This window comes from Balaenoptera borealis (genome assembly GCF_965194805.1).
Source record: "Balaenoptera borealis genome assembly, chromosome: 11".
Classification (NCBI taxonomy): domain Eukaryota; kingdom Metazoa; phylum Chordata; class Mammalia; order Artiodactyla; family Balaenopteridae; genus Balaenoptera; species Balaenoptera borealis.
The window spans coordinates 53,955,649-53,975,954 of record NC_138868.1 but is presented as its reverse complement, the minus strand read 5'-3'; the positions used below and the strand labels follow the sequence as shown (position 1 = coordinate 53,975,954).

General features: G+C 52.3%; 1 protein-coding gene across 10 annotated transcripts in view; it reads left to right on the top strand.

Annotated features, from left to right (window-relative positions):
- The window catches only part of ARRB1 (arrestin beta 1), an 82,707-nt gene extending 62,927 nt beyond the window's left edge, over positions 1 to 19,780 (top strand). For 7 of the 10 annotated variants that reach the window (XM_082343194.1, XM_082343200.1, XM_082343197.1 and 4 more), the window contains 8 exons: positions 774 to 858; positions 1,287 to 1,359; positions 2,376 to 2,513; positions 3,725 to 3,808; positions 5,045 to 5,068; positions 7,787 to 7,857; positions 8,654 to 8,705; positions 10,058 to 19,780. In XM_082343194.1, the coding sequence (XP_082199320.1) occupies positions 774 to 858; positions 1,287 to 1,359; positions 2,376 to 2,513; positions 3,725 to 3,808; positions 5,045 to 5,068; positions 7,787 to 7,857; positions 8,654 to 8,705; positions 10,058 to 10,169 (639 nt within the window). In that variant the 3' untranslated portion in view covers positions 10,170 to 19,780. The remainder of the gene's footprint in view (positions 1 to 773; positions 859 to 1,286; positions 1,360 to 2,375; positions 2,514 to 3,724; positions 3,809 to 5,044; positions 5,069 to 7,786; positions 7,858 to 8,653; positions 8,706 to 10,057) is intronic. The other 3 variants (XM_082343198.1, XM_082343195.1, XM_082343199.1) reach the window with 2 other exon arrangements.
- Positions 19,781 to 20,306: the final 526 nt, after the last annotated feature.

Here is a 20,306-nt window from a genome sequence, read left to right as displayed (position 1 = left end):
CTGGGAGCTTCTGCCTCCAGCCCAAGGATCACAGGGCTCAGGGAATCTGAGACCTCTGTTGGAGGATTTGGAGAAGCTTCTTGGGGACTAAAGGCGTGGCAGAGGTGGGGCATGAGCTCAAAGGGTGCGATTGACTTCAGAAGTCAGCGTACCTCCTGAAGGGTCCTGGGTCCTGGCCATCTCCCTGCACCCCCGTCCCCCTTTGAAGTGTGAGCACCTCCTCTCCCTCTTGGGGGGCAGCTGAAGGCAAGTGCTTGGGCCAAGATGCAAGTTGAGGCCCTTCAATGAGGATTCAGAGCAGGTTCCCTCAGTGAGTGCATCAGCCCTTCCCCACCTTTCTCCTGCTTCTTCCAGACCCTCCTGGGTCTAAATTCCAGGCAGCCAGAGCCACCAGGGACTTGATATATCACCTACTCCAGTCCCTCCATTGTACAGAGGGGGAAACTGAGGCTTAGATAACCTGTTCAAGGTCACACCGCTCTCACCGTCATTACCATTATTATTACTGTTATCGTTACTTCTGGTGACCAACCCCGGAGTGGAACACAGGAGTATCACCTTCTAACTTAATTATCTTTCAAGGTCCCACAAGGAACTTAAGTTTAACGTGCCCAGTGGCATCAGTGGGAAGTGGCTGATGAACTTGGGGCCAATGTCAGAGTGGCCAAGGCCTGGGGAACCCCAGGAGATGTGTGTGGGGCCTCTTCTCCCTCCCCGTCATCTAAAGCTTTGGAGTCTTCCCATCAATCCCTCTCCCTTCTTACACCTCCCAGATCTACTACCATGGAGAACCCATCAGTGTCAACGTCCACGTCACCAACAACACCAACAAGACAGTGAAGAAGATCAAGATCTCGGGTACTCGGGCAGAGGGCCGGCCCAGGGGGCGGCAAGGGGACTCCTCCCAGGGGTTGGGGTAGCTGAAGGCTCTCCCCTCACTAACAGCCTTGTAAATCACTACTGGCCCACAGAGAAGCCCAAGGCCTGCTAAGCCAAAGGGTAAGGCTTTTGAGGCTGGTAACACAGGCTGCTTATTGGCGGGGTGATGAGTTTACTATTGAAGCCCCCTCTTCTCTTAGGTTCCCTGGGTTCTGGCCAGGGCTGTCCTTCAGGGGAAGATTTTTGTTTATGGAAGGAGTGGGCATGTTTGAGCTGCCATGTAGAGGATGGGTCCATCTCCTGCAGAAGCTTCTGGTGGACTGGCTGTTGCCTGGGGCTGAACATCCCCAACTCGGGGAGCCTGGGACCCCTGGCTCACCCCACCTTGTTTCCCTCTTCCTCCCCAGTGCGCCAGTATGCAGACATCTGCCTTTTCAACACAGCGCAGTACAAGTGCCCCGTGGCCATGGAAGAGGCTGAGTAAGTGAGCACAAGGCCAGCTTTGGACGTGTGGGGTCCAGTGGGGAAAAGAGAAGCCCTAGGTCTGGTCACAGGTCCAGATGGCTCTTCTCCACCTGGCAGAGGGCCTGGCCTCAGATTTCCCTGCCGCTCAGTGTAAATGACCCTGAACAGCCTTTTAGAAACCATCCACTTGGTTTAGCTATAAGGAAATGCATGCTACAGTCAGGGAAAAGACCCACTAAAACTAGAATGACAAAATAAGAGCTAGTGAATCTAAGAGGACTGGGGTTATGGAGGGAAGAGAATAATTACACTGTACTGGAAACCTAGATTGCACAAAGCCCTCTGAGTTCGGGTTGCTGCTGACCCCAGTACGTAGGGAAGGAAATGGGGCCAGAGAGATGTGACTTGCTCAGCCTCACGGGGCTGGCCAGCGGCAGAGCTGGGGCTCCTCTGACTCCGAGGGTTGCTGCACCCCAGCTCGCTCACTGTTGAGAAGGGGGATGGCGGATGGAGCAAAAGCAGGCCAAAACTGAACAATCCAAACACCTTACACATGATGGATGGAGATGAGATAAAGCAAATAAGGTCTTCACTGTAGAACCTAGGGGGTGGGTATATGGGTGTTCACTGCACAATTCTTTCAGTTTTCCCGTATGTTTGAAATTCTTTCATAATAATATGTTAGGGAAAGAAAAAGTCCATGCTGTCTCCACTAAAAAATTATCCTAGCCAAACAGCACAGGGCCAAGCAGTACATTGAATTTTTAAAACCTTGCAGCTGCTTACAAACCAAGAATGAAGTTGTTGGATCACCCCAGGGTCACTGCTGTTTGCACGTGGAGCAGAGATGTGCCCCTTTTGGGTGGCAGTGGCCTCCCTGCCAGAGCTGGGCCTGGCCCATGTGGCCCCTTCGTGGGGGAGGGGGACTTGGAGCGGGGGAGGGGGACTTGGAGCAGGGCCGGGCTCTGTGACCTGGCTGGGCTGGGGTTGGCTCTGGGGGCCATCTCCACATCGGTCCCCCTTCTTCCCAGTGACACAGTGGCACCCAGCTCGACATTCTGCAAGGTCTACACGCTGACCCCCTTCCTGGCCAACAACCGAGAGAAGCGGGGCCTCGCCCTGGACGGGAAGCTCAAACATGAGGACACGAACCTGGCCTCCAGCACCCTGTGAGGACCCACCCTCCCCAGTCCCAGGCTCTGGGATGCGCCCCCTCCCCTGGCTCCCCTGCCCTTCCCCCAGATGAGTCCACACCCACCTTGGTCCCACCAGTGCCAGCGTGGGCTCAGGCTACCCTCTCCCCAGGCGTTGTCCAGGGCCTGTCCTCATGAGCTTGAACTGCCAGGGAAGCTGTCCCCCAATCCCACCCCTCTCCAGGGGTGCCCCAGAGAGCAAGATGGACCACTCGACCAGCCTCTCATAGTCAGTGCTGGGCTCTGCTGGCTTGCCTAGGGGAGGGCAACCTGGAAAGGCTTCGTGCAAGAGGCAGGAGCTTCTGACGTCATGTCTTCTGTTGGATGGAGTGTGACCCTGAGGCAGAGCAAGGCTGGAAGGAAGGAAGGAAGGAAGGAAGGAAGGAAGGAAGGAAGGAAGGGAGTGGCTTCTGGAAGGGTCCTAGCAGGAGAGGATGAATCAGGACTGGCCTGGGGAGTCTGGAGGGATGAGGGTGGTGAGCGGGGCTAAACCACACGTGGGGGTGTCCCTGGAGGGCAGAGATCCCAGGGCCATAACATAGGCTCACTCCTGTCCCATGGTCACCACTGACTCTCTGAGGCCACCCTCCTCTAGTGGAGCCCTGGGGGTGTGGGGACCTGTCTTGCCCTGCCCACTGAGGTCTGGCCGTTCCGGGGGTTTGACCCACCTCTGCAGCACCGCTGCCCGCCACTCCAGCCCAAACGCTGTCTCACCCGCCCCTTCGTATGCTACCATCTCCCCTCGGAGTGTTTGCTCTCTTCTTCCCTGGCTCAAATCCTACCTGCTTTCAAGACCTAATTAAAGCATCACTTCCTGCAGGGTCTTCCCTGGTACCCACTCCCCTCCTCTCCCCTGCCAACTGCCCTCTCCTCTCCGGCCCAGCAGTGAGAGAAAGGGAATCCACCTGAGAGCAGGAAGAGCCACTCCGCACAGCACTGCTGGGACTCAGGCCCCTGGAGGGAAGCAGGGGTCCCCAGGGCCGCAAAGCCAGACTCGGAAGCCAGGGCTCTGAGTTCCCGCTCCCTGAGAGCAGACCTCGCCTTTCTCACACACTGGGCTCTGCCTGTACCTGGCGGCTGAGTGGCCAGGAAAGGGACCGATGGCCGCTGCCCACACCGCACCCCACCCTGCCGGGTCTTGCGCACCAGCAAGCCCTGTGAACCGGCTTCCCTGTGTCGCCTCACAGGTTGAGGGAAGGAGCCAACCGGGAGATCCTGGGCATCATTGTTTCCTACAAAGTGAAGGTGAAGCTGGTGGTGTCTCGGGGCGGGTAAGTGCTCCAGCCCAGCCCAGACCCAGACCCCGAAGTGCAGCGGGGAGGTCCCTGATGGCCACACTGGCTGCCGCATTCTGCCTGTTTGCTGGACCTTTTAGCTGCATCTTGTTCCTTCTCTTTCTCCTCCTCCACCCCTTTCCCTCTTCTACTTCAGAGGCCTTCGGCCCCTCTCTTGCCCCTCCCCTCTTTCTCTCCTCCCCCCTTCTCCTCTTCTTCCTCTTTTTCCTCCTCCTCCTCTTCCCCATCGCTAGTCTGGGCACATGGGAGGTGGGGGGAAGCTTCCTCAGAGTCTGTGCTGTGGGGTCTACAAGGGGTGCCGTGTCCATCATCACATCTCAGGGCACAGCACCCACCCCGACTCATGCCCAGGCTGATCTGCTGGGGAAATGGCTCAAGGAGCTCAGAATTCCAGAGTTGGATTGGGGATGTTCCGACTCTCCCATTTTACAGATGGGGAAACAGAGGCCCAGACAATTCCCCACACATTTCCTGAAATCTCCTCCCTTAATCTCAGGTCACGGGCTGGGTGCTGGGGTCATGGCAGTAGACCAAACGTATTCCCTGACCTGGAGCATAGTCTGGTGGAAGCTCAGAAAGAATTCCCAACTTTCTCCATATGTTGGGCCTACATGTTGCTATAAACCTAGAATTAGGATTTCTAATTTGTCAGAGGGATTTTTTTTAATTCATAAATTTCTATGAAAAGATTGGAAAGCTAATAGCATTAGACATCAAGTCTCCTTTATTTTTAGAATAATGCCTCGTGCAGGTGACAGTGTGTAATACGGACCATATATTATAGGACATCTCAGAATCACAAATCTCAAATCCCGTGTCCTGTGACTCTTGCAGGACCCACAGTCTGCCTCAGGCTCCTTCTTGAGGAACCCTTGGGGAATCCTAAAGTGCTTCCTTCTGCCATTGGATAGTCCCAGCCTCCCCAGGGCAGGCAGCACAGGGCTTAACTTTTATGTCTCCTTTACAGATAATGACCCTGGGGCTCCCCTCGCAGGGAGTTTGGTTTAGCCAGGCCTGGGTTTCAGTTCCCCATGCAGGGCTCACATCTCTGTATGTCCCTGAATGAGCAGTTACAACTGGGGTGGGTAGAGTGTGTCCCAGGATCTAATCTACCCCAAAGGGGAACAGAGGTGGTAAATGAATGTGCTTTCTGTTTTCTTCCTCTCTGAACTCTCTCCTGACCACTTCTCCCGCCTCCTCTGACCCACCCAGCCTGCTGGGAGATCTTGCATCCAGGTAAAGTCCCTTCCTTTGACCTGATCAACTCACCTTCCTGGAGGGCCCAGAGACCATTGTCCTGATTGTTCAGAATCACGGGCACTAGGTTGGAAGGAATCTTAGCAGTCCCTTTTGATTGCCAGGCTCAGGCCTGTGCCGGAACTAGGACCCTCTCCAGAGGGACTGGGGAGGTGCAGTTTCTCCTTTCAAACCCATCCCTGCTCTTCCATCCTACCCAAGTGACAAGGACCTTTGCAGACAGCAAAGTTGGCTCCATTTACCTGGGGAGTGGCCCCCAATCAGTCTGTTTTACAGGATGTTTTGGAGAAATGCAGGCTTTGTGGCTTTCAAACTTCTACACTAATGAGAACTAACTGCTGGCTGAGTGTTGTTAAGGAGAGGTCCTGAGATCTGCCTTTGTAGACAAGGCTTCTTGGAGCCAACTGGATCCACGTGCATTCCAAAAATACCTGTGCCCCAAACCCAGTGCTTTTGCTTCCTCCTGTCACAAGGTGCCACTATTGCTCATCCCAAGAAAACTTAGTCCATTTGGCGAGGTGAAATTCAATTCAGTGTAATTCAGTAAGAATTTCCTGAACCCATACTTGAGCCCAGCCTTGTGAGGGAGACTGAGGTCTCAGAGAGGAATCAGATACACCCCCTGCCCTTGATTGCTCATAGCCTGGTGGAAGGTTAAGGTCCAGAATCTTCCATCTGTATTCTGGATGGCTTTAGTGAAGGTTGGCAGTCTTAGTCTTCCACCAGCTTCCATTTTGATAGCTCACTTTTCCAAGTGAACCTGGAGAAGCAATCCCCTTTGGAAGCAAAAAGCAAAAAAAAAAAAAAAAAAAAAGGCAAATTGTTTCAATAGCCTTATGAAACCCCCATGTTCCTATTGAGGGGAAGTAATAATTCTAGCAGGCACAAGCTTGACAGTTTAACCAAGCCTTTTACCTACATCACCTCCTGGAAGTGGCTCTAGAAGGTAGGTATAGTTAGCTCCGTTTTCCAGATGAGCTCAGTGAGACTTAAAGATGTGAAGTGCTCCTCAGTGAGTGGTGGGGCTGGCGGAACAGCCCTTTCTGGTTGCGTAGTTTATACCCCTGACCTCTCCATCCCCTGCCCCATCCTCCTCTCAACTGGCCCCTGGCAGCAAAGTCAGTAAGATGATGTGCCTTTAGGCGTTCACAGTTGACAGGGCCTTGTAGGGTGATACCACCTAAGTGGAGTGGAGGAGCTTTCAGGGCGGCTTTTGTCTGGAGTGGAGAAAGAGGGTGGGTGGAATCACCTTCTCAATTCTGAGATGTTATCACACAGGGTTAAGGGTGTGAATTAGGGAGTCAGAATCCTCAGTCTGTAACTTTTTTTTTTTTTATTTCTTTATTTAATTAATTAATTAATTAAATTTTTGGCTGCGTTGGGTCTTTGTTGCTGCGCGCGGGCTTTTCTCTAGTTGCGGCGAGCTCGGGCCACTCTTTGTTGCGGTGCACGGGCTTCTCATTGGGTGGCTTCTCTTGTTGCGGAGCACGGGCTCTAGGTGCGTGGGCTTCAGTAGTTGTGGCACACGGGCTCAGTAGTTGTGGCACACGGGCTCAGTAGTTGTGGCTCACGGGCTCTAGAGCACAGGCTCAGTAGTGGTGGCGCATGGGCTTAGTTGCTCTGCGGCACGTGGGATCTTCCCAGACCAGGGCTTGAACCGTGTCCCCTGCATTGGCAGGTGGATTCTTAACCACTGTGCCACCAGGGAAGCCCTGTCACTTTCTTTTAATAGCCGTACGGCCTTGGATAAGCTGCGTTTTCTCCTTGGTCTCAATTTCCCAGCCTGTACATCGGGTTGTTGTGAAGGTTAAATGAGTGACTCTAGACCACTCCTTGGCGGAATGCCCTGGCGGTCCAGTGGTTAGGACTCTGCGCTTCCACTGCAGGGAGCACAGGTTCGATCCCTGGTCAAGGAACTAAGATCCCGCAAGCTGAGCAGCAAGGCCGAAAAAAAACTCTGTGCCTCCTTGGCACAGAGTCAGTACCATGTGAGTGTCTGCTCTTGTTATTATTCTGTCCATCAGGGCTAAGGGGAGAGAAGGCCCAGTCAGAAGCATTAGCCAGTAGCAGCACCGCTCCCATCCTTCCGTCCCGACACGGCTTCAAGGCTCTGTGCACAATGTAGACAGTGCTGGGGCCTGGGTCCCATCTAGCTTGAATTTGATTAAGCCAACCTCAGCAGTGCATCATCTAGATTACAGGGGGCTAGGGCCACCTGAGCACTTTCACAGGAGCCCCTTGGAGATGTTGGGAGATAGGACAGAGTGAGGGTGGGAGGAGTTCCAACCAGGAAGTTGGGAAGGGCAGTGTCAGGGGAGGCTGGGCTGGCTGTGGCCATTTGAGGCCAGCAGGGACTCAGGGCACCTCTGGAGCCACTCAGTGAGCAAGATGCACACTCACTGCCCTGGTCAATCCTTTTCCCACCCCTATGCCTCCTCCCAGCTCGTGGGAATCCAGGGATCCTTCTCAGGAAAGGGGAAGTTTCCATGTTTTTTGGAGCCGGGAGAAGAAGTCTCCCAGTTCAACTCCCAGATAGACTGATGCTCAGGGAGTGCTGGAACTGGGTCTTGGGGCCAGATTTCCTGCCTCTTGGCCCAGAGCTACCATAAAACCCTCCCCAATGCTCAAAGTGACAGGGCATTGAGACTCACAGCCTGGGACTGGATTCAAGGCTCAACTGGTCTGGGTCTGTTTCAGTGACGTGGCTGTGGAGCTGCCCTTCACCCTAATGCACCCCAAGCCCAAAGAGGAACCCCCGCATCGGGAAGGTGAGCAGAATCTGTGGGTCACTGGGATGGGGTTTCCCTATCACCCCACCTACCTCTGGGTCAGCCTTCAGCCCAGGGTCACCCCTCTTCCCCAGCTCACAGGATCTTTTGTGAGGCCCACCCATGCTCCTATTTGCATCTGACTCCTCAGGAGACAGAGAGGTCTGGCTCTGTTCTCTCCGGGCTGGGGGTGGTGGTGGGAGCGGCACGGGCCATGCTTGGAGCCCTTGTCTGGCATCCAGGCATAGCGGAAGGGGCTGCATGGATAAGATGATCCCTGGACACTCCACCCCCATAATTTTTCCAAGTGATACCGGATTGGTCATATTTCATTAAACCTAAGACTGTTTCAGTTGAAAGAAACATTGTAGTAGGTACCACAAAGAAAGAAAAGTGTTCCCACAATTAAACTTTGAAATGCCATTGATTGTAAACATACCCCAAGTTCAGAGATGTGAAAATGTGAATAAATGGTTGTATTAGAGTTAGTGACAGTCATGCATGCAACAAATGAATCTAAGCCGTGTTGGAGACATGCCAAAAGAAGCAGGGTCCAGAGATTTTTCTGTTCCCCTGGGCCTGCTGTGGGCCTCCCTGGCCCTCCCTGGACCCTCCTCCCTGCATTTAAGGTGATTCGAGGTGTTTCCAAGACCAAGGACCAGCTCCCCCTTCTCCACTCCCCTCCCTTCTTTCCCTCCCCATCTTAGCTTAGTTGTCCCGGGGTGGGGACCTGTGCCCACCTGCCCGCTTGCCCACTCACCAATAACCCATGGGCGCTCGTCTGCCCTGTGTTTAGTTCCAGAGAATGAGGCTCCAGTGGATACCAATCTCATAGAACTTGACACCACGTAAGCCGAACCCTGCCTGCAGACATATTGGGGGGGGGGCGGGGGGCGGGCCTTGGGAGGTGGGTGGGGCTACCTGTTTATTTGCATTTATGCTAATTAACCCCCTGAGGAGCAGCTGGTCTAACCCGTCTGCTGAGAGCCGCCTCTGCTCGCCTCTTCAGCAACCCGCTTGCCTGCATGTGACTTGAAGGACCCTCGGTGCCTGTTCCTCTTCCTCCTGCCTTGGTGGGGTCTGTCTTCCTCCCTCGTCCTTGCACGTCCGTCAGTCCATCAGTCCGTTCGTCCATCCACAGCACCTGCTCGGCTGTCACAGGGCTGGTTTGTGGCCCTGGGCTGGGGCTCTCTTGCCTGGCCTTCCCCCAACCAGTGGAATCAGGCCTTAGGGTGGGGAAGTTTCTGGGGATCTTGTTGCTTCTGACTCCCAAGAGGACCAATGTGGATTCCCCTGCGGTCGAAGGCTGTCGTGTCACCGGACAGTGGCCAGAGGGGGAGGACCTGGGCGAACATCACGGACCACCTCCAGGGCCAAGCAGCTTTCTCGCTCCAGCTCCAAATCCACACTTCCTTTGTCCCCCAGGAGATATTTGGGATATGGGGTTTTAAGTCACCCCATGAGGACACCCCATGCAGCTGGCTGAATTCTATGGGGCTGGGGCCTTGGGTGGGCCTATGTGGACATGTTTTATAGTAGAAGGGAACTTGCTGTCCTTAGAAGCAGCCCTTAGCCCTGAAACCCCCTCAGACACCCTCTTTTCCCACCCACATTTTCTCTGCCCCCCTATTTAGATTGGCCTACCCCCCTCCCTGCCCCCCACAGACACTGTCTTATCCAAGGTCCCTCAGGGTAGAATGTGAGCTCACACTTCCCTGGAGAAAAGGGGTTTTCTCTTCCAAGCCAAGCCCACCACTTCCTGTGCAGAAAACAGGAATGCTTTCTTTGGGTGGTTGAATGGGGTTTCTTGGGCCTGTTCTTGGGGGATTCAGAATATGCTGTGAGACTACTGGTGGCCTGGCCTCTTTGTGGGAATAAGTTCCTCCTCTGGCCCTAACCCAGCCACACTGACCCCCCCCTCCCCCAATTTTATGTGTCCCTTGACCCCAACTCCTCAAGAACCAGGTCAATTTCCAGCCCTTAGGCAAACTCATGCCTCCCTCTGGTATTTCCACAACTGGCTGGTCCCACTGTCATTGATGGGCATCCAGATGTGCCAGCCTGGCAGGCCTTTCTATCCGAGGCCAGTCCCAGAGGCCAGCCTCTGGGTCCCACCGGGCTGTGCAGGCTCTCCAACCCCTGGATAAGCCTGCTCTCCCTGCCCTGCAAACACACCCGTTTTCCTTGTCTTTCCCACCAGCGATGACGACATTGTGTTTGAGGACTTTGCTCGCCAGAGACTGAAAGGCATGAAGGATGACAAAGAGGAAGAGGAGGATGGTACCGGCTCTCCACAGCTCAACGACAGATAGACTGGGGCCGGCCCTCCCTCCGGGCAGCTCCAGGTCCACTCTCATGCACTAGGATGCTTGTTTGTCTTCTTCCTGCCCTGGTTCCCCCTCCCCTTTGTTCTTCCAGCTTCTACCGGGGGCCCCAGTGGTCTTTCAGGTCATGGTGGTGAACCTCTGGCCTCAGGATTGGCCCCGTCACCATGCCGACAGGGCCACGTGCACCACCTTCACCACTCTCGCTGCAGTCACCTCTCCATCCCCCCCTCTTTTCCTGTTGACCCCCAGAAAGGCCAACATGGCTCTGGTCTTGGAATTTGACTTGGGATGGGAGCAGAAAGGGGAAGATGGGGCACAAGGGCTTGGAGGGGTGGGGAAGGGGGCTCAAGACACGTGAGAGGATGTCCACTGTCCCTGGTGATTAACACAGTTTTGGCAGCTACAACATGACCGAATCGAAGGCCAACCTCTGGCTGGGAGGGGCAGACCGGTGGATAGATTCTCCATGCAGTTCTTTTCGCAGTTTGGACCCACTGAACACCTCTCCCCTTCCTCCCCCATCCCCCCCCTGCCCCTCTGTGACTGACAGTGACATTAGTGAAGGTTTGTGGACCCCAGGAATGGAGCAAAGTAGCTGGACTGACTTTCTTACCAGCAGTTACCTAGTCTAAGGCAAGTTGTGTGAAGTAGCCCAAGCCTATTTCAGTATCATCAGGATGTAATATCTTAACTGCCTTGTATCTTGTGTGTGTGTCCTATCTACAAATATGCACAGAGAAAGAGAGAGAGAAGGGAGGGGTCTTCAGAAAGCACCAAGGTCCTGAGGAGGTTTCCTGAAGGGTGACTCTGAGAGATGGGGGCGGGGTGGGAAGATGAGAGTCTGCCCAGCTCCCTTCCTTTGTAGACCTAAGAGGGATCTGTGATCCCATGGGAAGTGAGGGCCACCGGTGTCCTCCTGCCCTGCAGTTCTCCAGGGCCGGGCTGGGCTGCCCCTGCAGGCTAGGAGAGAGCACCTGAGGTCACTGTGCCCACAGTCAAAGAGGATCCTTCCCCAGAAGGTGGCAGGGTCCATCAGGATGCCCTCAGCTAAAAGGAAGGGGGGGACTCCTTTGTTTCCTTGGGGAGTTGATGGACCCCCCCCCCAGTAGTTCCCAGTGTCATGGGTACCCAGTACCCATTGGCTAGTGTTGGTGTGATTGGGACATGGGGCATTTCCAGGGCAACAGGGCAGGCAGACAATGAGGCAGAAAGTGTTAAAAGGTATCTGTTTTTGTCTGACCTTTGCTGCTCACTTACTGTGTGACCTTGGGCAAGTTCCTTTCCATCTCTGGGCCTCAGTTCTTCACCTAGAAAACCAAGGGGTTTGACCAGATGATCACAAAGGGCCCTCCCAGCTCTGCCTCCAAGAATTTGTGAACATTAGAGCTTCTGGTCTGGTGGGTGGAGCCAGAGCCACTGACTCTGATCTGTCTGCCACCAGCGAGGATTCATTGGACCCCAGAGGTGGCAGGGCCATGGAGAGCACCTAGCATCAGCACCCCACACCCACTCCAGGCCTGAGAAAGGCCCTTCTTGGGCTCCTGAGGGGTTGCGTGATGTCAAGCTGTGGCCATAGCTAGCATGAACTGCTTGGCCCTAGGGCCCGAGTGTTACAGAAGGACAGAGCTTGTATTTGCTGAGGTGGGTGGGGGAAGAGCTTGTGATAAGCCCTCCAGTACTTCACACCCCCTTTGAATATCCTGAAGTTTACCTTATACCCAAGCAAATATATTGACTAGCAGGGCAAGGGGATCTCTTGCTCCTTTCTATCCCTGTCCCATACTTGTGAAAAGGGAGACGGCAAAATTTTATTGTACAAGTTGCATCTCAACCCTTTTCAGTCCAGCCCCTCCTGGGGGTGGACTGAGCAACCATTTTCCATGGTGAAATGACCCAGTTCACATGCCTGGCACTGTACCCCAGCCCTTCCCCTCTGAATCTCGTGAAGACTCGACCCTAGGGACCCCTGCTCCGGGTCAGAACCGAGTCAGCTTGGGGCGGTCACACACCCGTGGCCAGTCCTGGAGCCCCAGCTGCATCCGGCCCCTCCCAGAACCTGCTGGGCACTCTGTACCTCATTTGGGCAGCTGGGGAGCTAATGAATTGTTGGAACAATGCATGGCCAGCATATGCTCTTCAGGGTTGTCTTCTGGAACCTTTGGGGCTGGCATAAGACCCTTTAGGATTTGGGGTGATCACTTGCCTACAAATAGACCTCTTCCCCCATCCCTAACCCGGTCACACAAAAGCTTTGTCAGGCTGGTTTCTTGACCTCCTTCCACCTCAAAATCACACTCACCATTTTGGGTTTATCCCAGTGTTGAACTGAAATTTCTCCAGCTGCAAGAAACATCATGGGCCCATTTAGCCTTTTATTTACTCTCTGGGCCCAGGGCTGCAGAAGGGCAGTGGTCAAGTTCATTTGAATTTGGCTTAACCATCCTTGGTTGACAACTTCTCCGCTTGGTGCTGAGCACTGGAGACACAGAGTTGGGTCAGTCCCAGCCCCTGTCCTCAGGAAGCTCATGGTCAAGGGAAAGTGTTACGGGAAGTAATGAGGGGGCCATTGCATTCAGGGCTCCATGATTGCTGCTAGTCTGTATAGTGCCTTGATGTGAATTAGAAACGGTGTCCCTTCCAGGTGGATTCAACCCACATTGGAATGCACAGCTGCTTGAGTGGCCACAGGCTGGAGTTTAGCCCCACTTGCCCCTGGGCTGGGCGCCCTCCTGCACCGTCATGCACTGCAGCCCAGTGGGACACTCAGGCTTCTTCCTGAGAGAAAGAACATCCAGATCATCTTTCCAAGTTTCTGGTTGGCTCCAGACCCCGCTCCTCCTGCAGCCCCCAAGCATGACTGAGTTCTTCTCTGCAGGGCCCCTCTCCATCTGGAGTCAGCCTGTCCAGGGGAACCCTTGGAGTGAAACTGGGGGTGGGGGAGCCCCACTGGGCTCCAGGCACCAGCCCACAGTACTGGCTCTCTCTGTCCACGCGTTTGGAGCCTGTGCTGACCATGCCTCCCCACTCTGAGACTTTGCAGCGGGCCATGCGGGTGGCATGTAGATAGCAGTCTGGGCAGCAAGGAAGAGCATGGCCGGGGGTGAAAGTCTGCAGGCAGAGGGCCAGCTGGACGTCCTCAGCCTTCCAACCGAGAGAAGAGTTCAGTCCCCATGAAGATAAGGACAGAGTTCTTTGGCTGGACCCCCCCGGGCCTCCTCAGTCTCAGAGCCCAGACAAACCGAGAGTGGGCTCACTTGGGGTCTTGGTTCAGCTGGGGGAGTTGCTGACAAGCTGGCCCCACGTGGTGCAGTGAAGAGCACCCTGGCCTGCAAGTCCACGATGCCTCTCCGTGTTGGCTGTTACCACCCAGCTGAGGAGCTTGAGCAACTCATTCAACCTCTTGGGATTGGTTTCCCTAACTGTAAAATGAGACAGCCATCCCTTTCCCGCCAGACTCAAGGAACTTGTGAGGCCCAGAGGAGATGAAAGCCAGCTCTGTAAGTTGCACATGGCTGCCCAGGCTGTGGCCCTGCCACTGCCGGGGAGTAGCCCAGGGTCACACAGGAAGTTTGCCGCTGGCTGAGCCCTCCCACCCATCTTCATCTCTTGCTCCCGTCTCACTTAGGCAGAGGTCAACCAGGATGAGATGAGGCCAGTTTGAGGGGTGACCCAGCCGAGAGGGAAATTCAGATACTATTCAGGAATGCTGTGTCTCCAGGCGGTGGTCCCAGCAACCAAGACAGAGAGACTGGACATGGGTTGTGTCAGTGATTGGGGGGGCAGGGGCACACCTTGGTGTCAGAGGCCAGGAAGCGTTGGATCTGACCCCAGGTTAGGGAGAGCCTCGTCCCCCAGGCCCAGGGGTGCTAACTCCCCCCCCCACTACCCCACTAGAGAACCCCAAGGGTGAAGTGGAATAGAAATTGCCTGCCCCTTCCCTTCAAAGTGTAAGACCCCCTCCAGGATCAACCGGAGCTGCCAATTGTCGCTTCTTGGTGACACTTGGGAGGGATTTGGGTCCGGGAAAAACCCAGGCCTCTTACGCTGAGATCTGAGCCCCGGCTGACGCATCCCCCGTGGTTTCAGCAGCCCACAAAGGCAGCTTCCCTCCTGCCAGCGACTGGGGGCGGGACATCGTCCACCCATCCCAGAGGAAGGCATTAGGCCCCAATCTTGAGCTCTTATAGGGTCTCATGGACATAGGCCTATACCTGTTCTGGTTTTTAAAGTCAACAAGGACCAAAAGAGACTCCCCCAGCTCTCGTGCATAAGCCTGCATCGGGCCTGGCATTTTGCTTTCCTGGCCCAGGCAGCTCCATCACTTTTGTTCTTCCAGGACTGGAATGGCCTACCCATGGGGCAGGATCCCCACGTCTACCACTCTCCTGCAGGCTTACTGCACAGTGGCTTCAAAGGGAGGCCCGTTGAAGGGGGAGCGTCCTCCCCCCATCACTCTCTCCCAACTCTTCACCCCGAAAGGGAAGTCAAAGCACAGGTCCTCAGGACCCATGACCCGTAGACTCTGACACACTGGTTTTCAAACCAGGTGCTGTGGAAACCCCTGGGGTGCCACAGAGCTTCGTCAGGGGCTGCTAAGGTGGGAGAATGGGGGTGGAGGCAAAGGATAGGTCTCCAGCCCTCCCCCCCACTCCCACTTCCACCAGAACAACTCTGCTTTTATCTGTCTTGCCTATTGAGGTTTCACCTGTAAACTTTCTTTTGAAGAAAAACTTCTTCAAACCACCATTCTGAGGTTTGATCTTAGACCAGCAAGCCCAGCTTCTATTCTTGCTTTTCCTGTTGGAATGACTCTAGCATTCCAATACAAAGTATCGTTGTATTGGGACTTGGGTCACAGACCCAGGCCCAAGCATTTGCACACACACACACACACACACACACAAACACATACTTGATGGTTTTGTAGCCCACCCCCACTGAAGCTCCGGCCTGGGTTTCATTTGGGCGGGGGCCTGGTGCTGTGAGGATGGGTCTTGGCCCTGATATTGGCCCAGGCATTGTGGGGGACCATGGAGGAAGCAAAGAGGCCCAGCCCCACCCCAGGACTTGTGTCTGTGCCCCAGTGTGACACCCCACTTCCCTGGCCCAGGTCCCTGAGATGGCAGAGGGACAGCGTGGTGGGAAGAGAAACTAGAGTTAGGTTCCTCTTTATATACAGCCAGCTGTAGTAAAAGAAATGCCAAGGGAGGACTTTATGACAAAAGTCCCTCCTATGAAGGCAGGATTCCTCCAGAGACCCTTTAAGCAGCAAATTTCCCTCGAGCAATTCTAATAGGTTTCCATTCCCACATCTGCGGTCAACCGAATGTGTGGGCAACAGGCGGGTGTCTGAAGAGAGGCTGGTTCCCTACCTCCAGTCCCCCAAATTCTCTTCCTGCTGGTCTGCTCCTCTGCCCAGATCCCTCACCGGGGCTGACTAAGAGGTGGGCACTTTGGGGAGACCTGGACCAGCCCTTGGCACAGCATCCTGCCTGGCCCCCACCCAGGGCATCCAGGTGGAAATGTGAGACTTGGGGCACAACAAGCCATGTGGCATGGGAGAAAGAGTGCCCAATGCTATTCTGTGTTCAGTCCGAGTGTGCCCTTGGGAACCTGACCTCAGTTTCCCCTTGTGTAAGATGGAGATAGTGGCCGGCTCTGCCCACCTCAAAGGGATTACTGCAAGGGTCATGGGAGAGGTGGGTATGAAGGGGGGCTCACAAATTCGGGGTGTGGTCATGGCCTGCCCTGGAGATCCAGGAGCACTCGGGGGATGATTGTTGGATGGACCGTCTTCCTAGGACATCTCTGCTCAGTGTTAGGGTCTAGCCACAGATGCCGGGGGAGGGGGCTGCATCTTCCTTTCCAATGGGAGCCGGCACTTAGCCTGGTACTGTGTGTGGATCCTGGGTGTGAGGAGTGACAGGTGGCGGAGACTGGTCTCCAGGTCTGTGGCCCTTCTGTTAAGTGATTCTTTTGTGACACCCTTATTCCTGGGTCACCTGCCAGGTTTATGTGTTGTACCTGTGGCATTCCTTATTATGTCAGATAAGTTATTATGGTTTATTCAACTCTAACAGGACAAATGAAAAAAATAACCATAAGTAGGAGCCCATTAAAGGTCTTTTATGACAGATGCTGGCTGTGCTTTTATTTCTGTCTCCTAAGCCCATGGCAGGACACAGACCAGCAGAAGCTGTCCCTGCTGCCCTGGACCAGCGGGGTCAGGTGTTGGCCCCAACTCCAACCTGGCTGCTCACCCCCTTCTCCTCCCCTCGCTGCCATTTACCAGCCTTTGGGCCTGGGGAAGTTGCCAAACCTCTGATCCCTCTCAGACACCACTGGATCCCATGACCCCTGGTTTGCTCCTGGGGTGAAGCCATCCCATCTTCCCTTTGGCACCACTGACCACTTCAGCTGGAGTCCTGTCCCAGTCCCAGCCCTGGTTCTTACTCAGTTCTCCTCTCCTGCTCTGCTGGGTCTCCCCGAAGTCACTTCAGTTTTCCATGACTTACCCACTGCCTGTTCCAAAAGAACATATGGGAGGAGTGGGGATATAGGTGAGGAAGATTCAGAGTCCTAAATGACAGTGTATCGTATGAACACGAAAAGGAAGATGCTGCTGAATGTAAGATGGCTTTTCCTAGAAAATTGGTCATATATGTGAAACCATTTTTTTTTTTTTACATTCCTGTAGAATAATGTGCAACTTAGATCAGTGCATTGCCCTCCCGGTCGGCCAGAAGGTGGTCTCTTTCCTCTGATGCTCCCAGCCAGAGAAGGGTAATGGGCAGACACTGACATTTGAATCAGGAGACATGAGCTAGAGCTTTGATTCTGCCCTCCCACGTGGACTGTATCAGTCCAAGTCCAGATAAACAGGGCCTATGCCAGTATTTCAGTAGCAGGAATTTAATCAAAGAAACTGGTTATGAAAATGTTGCAAGAGTTGAAAGGGCAAATGGGATGTAAGGCAACCCAGGTACAATAGGACATCACTACCACCTGTAGGGTGGAAGGACAAGGGAGAGGAGGTGGTGTTACGGAGCTGAGGACCAGGGAAGCCCAGTAGGGCTGTTGAGGGAGAGAGTATCTGAAGAATCCAGACCATAGAAGAAAAACCTCTGTTCCTGGGATGCTGCCCAAAGCAAGAGGGTGGGAGAAATACTCTGATTTCTCCTTTCCTTCTGCCCTCCTAATGGCAGACTCGAATTAAAAGTTAATTTTCAAGGAATCTTGGGGAATGTGGTTTGCAATGGTCAATGCCCTGCAATACAGAGCAGGAGAAGGTCAGGGGATTAGATCTGAGACCAAATAGGCAAATCACCAGCTCTTCCTTAATCTTCTCATCCAAAAAACAGAAATAATCCTATTGGCCTGGATACCACAATTTAGAAGGAGTATCCTGACACCTAAACAAGGCTCTAAACATGGAAGAGGTCTTTGCGGTTACCTCTTAGCTTTGAGCTTTTCTCCTGTCACTGTCTTCATGGTGTTCTGAGACTTCATTTGTCTTAGCTTTTAAAAATTTCAGCAAATCAAAATAAATTGTGTAGGAGTTTCAAATTCTGGCCAAAACAGAGTAAGTCCACTACAGCCTATCTCTCCTACTGATTACATAAAAACCCTGGACAAAAATACAAAACACAACTACCTAATGACTCTGAAAATTAAACAAAAGCAGGCAAATGGTCCAGGGAGTAAAAATTTGGAGAAGTAACCTGCATGGGGTAGACTTCCCTTTTATTTCTCTTTTCTCTTGTGGATTTGTGCTGCGATTAGAACCACCCACCACCCAACAGACAACTTTGGGTCTGAAACTAAATCAGTTGATAACCTCTTGAAACAACGACAACAACAACTACAAAATCAACGTTCTATCAAGGATTATAACAGGATCCATAGTCTACACAACATAACATTCACAGTGTCCAGGATACAGTCTGAAATAACTCAACATACAAAGAACCAGAAGAAGAGGATGATCAATGAGGCTGCATGATCAGTATACAAAAATCAATTATACTTCTGTATAGTAACATCAAACAACTGGATCTTGAAATTTAAAAGACAATGCCAAATAAAAAGATAATACCACCTACAATAGCACCAAAATGGAAATATACTTAGGTATAAATAACAAAATATGTGCATAATCTCTATGTACATCTCTAAAGCACAAAATACTGATGAAAGAAATCAAAGAAGACCTAAACAAATTGAGACATGTACTATGTTCATGGATTGGAAGATTCAATATTGAATATGGATTCAATATGGATTAGAAGATGTCAATTCCCTACAAACTAATTATAGATTCAGTGCAGTCCAAATCAAGATCTCTGCAGGATTTTTTCTTTTCTTTTATATGTGTAGACAAGCTGATCCTAAACATTATATGGAAAGGTAAAGGAACTAGAATAGCCAAGCAACTTTTAAAAGGAAGAACAACATTGGAGTTGCCTACTAACTGATCTCAAGACTTACTATGAAGCTACAATAATGAAGATAGTGTGGTAGTGGTGAAAGAATAGACACCTATATCAATGGAATGAACTCCAGAATCCAGAAATAGACCTGTATATATCAACTGATTTTCCAAAAAGGTGCAAAGGCTATCCAATTGTTCTTCCCAAAAAACCTGCTGGCGAGGGTGTGGAGGAACTGGAACACTCACACACTGCTGGTGGGCATACCAAATGGCACAGACACTTTGGAAAACAGTTTGTCAGTTTCTTATAAGTTTAAAGATACTTACTATAAGGGCTTCCCTGGTGGCGCAGTGGTTGAGAATCTGCCTGCCAATGCAGGAGACACGGGTTTGAGCCCTGGTCTGGGAAGATCCCACATGCCGTGGAGCAACTGGGCCCGTGAGCCACGATTACTGAGCCTGCGCGTCTGGAGCCTGTGCTCCGCAACGGGAGAGGCCACGATAGTGAGAGGCCCGCGCACCGCGATGAAGAGTGGCCCCCGCTCGCTGCAACTAGAGAAAGCCCTCGCACAGAAACGAAGACCCAACACAGCCAAAAATAAATAAATAAATAAATTAAAAAAAAAAAAAAAAGATACTTACTATAAGACTTAGAAGTTCCAGTCCCAAAAGAAATGAAAAGTTATGTCCCCACAAAAACCTGTATGTGAACGTTAATAATGGATGCATTCATAATTCAAAACCTGGAAACAACTCAAATGCTCTTCAGCTAGTGTGAATGGATAAACTATTGTACAGCCATACAATGGAATACTACTCAGCAGTAAAAATGAACAAACTAGTGGTACCTACAACAAGGATGAATCTCAAATGCATCATGCTAAGTGAAAGAAGCTAGACTTAAAAGGATAAATATGTATGCATCTATTTATAGGACATTCTGGAAAAGGCAAAACTATGGGGATGGAAAACAGACCCCTAGTTGCCAGTGGCTGGAGTTGAGGAAGGGTTGGCTACAGAGGGGCAGCAGGAGGTATTTTGGGGGGTGATGGAACTGTTCCATATCTTGATTGTCAAAATAAACTGTATGCCAAAAAAGAGTGGGTTTTTACTCTATGCAAATATGTATCTCAATAAAAAGCAAAAAAAAAAAAAAGGTAAAAAAGAAACTAAACAATCTATAGCTCACAAACTGCAAACTATTTACTGGGCATGTACCATTTGCTGAGGCTTACGCTGGACCTTGAAGACACAAAGATTAATAAGACAATCCCTTCCTTCAAGGAGCTCACGAATTCACAGGAATGTAAGGCATGACGAAAAAGATTTGGACTTGATGTTGAGGGATATTGGAGATGGGGGCTGACACATACTCATGGCGTGCCATGGGAGCACTAAAGAGGGGTGGGTGGGATACGAAATAAGGCAAGCTTCCTAGAAAGGGAATTGCTTCAACTGAGTTTTGAAGGATGAGAAGCAGTTAAGCAGGTGAGGAGAGGCTATGGGCATTCCAGATAGAAGGGGTGGCTCATGGGAAGCCCCAGGTGGTGAGACAACCTGGGACCTTCAAGGAATTGTAAGGACTTCGGTTTGGCTAGAATGAAGGGAACCAGAAGAGCTAACAGGAGATGGGAGCAGACCATAGCCATGGGGAGGAAGGTTAAAGATAATCAGTCCAAAGAGCTTTTTAT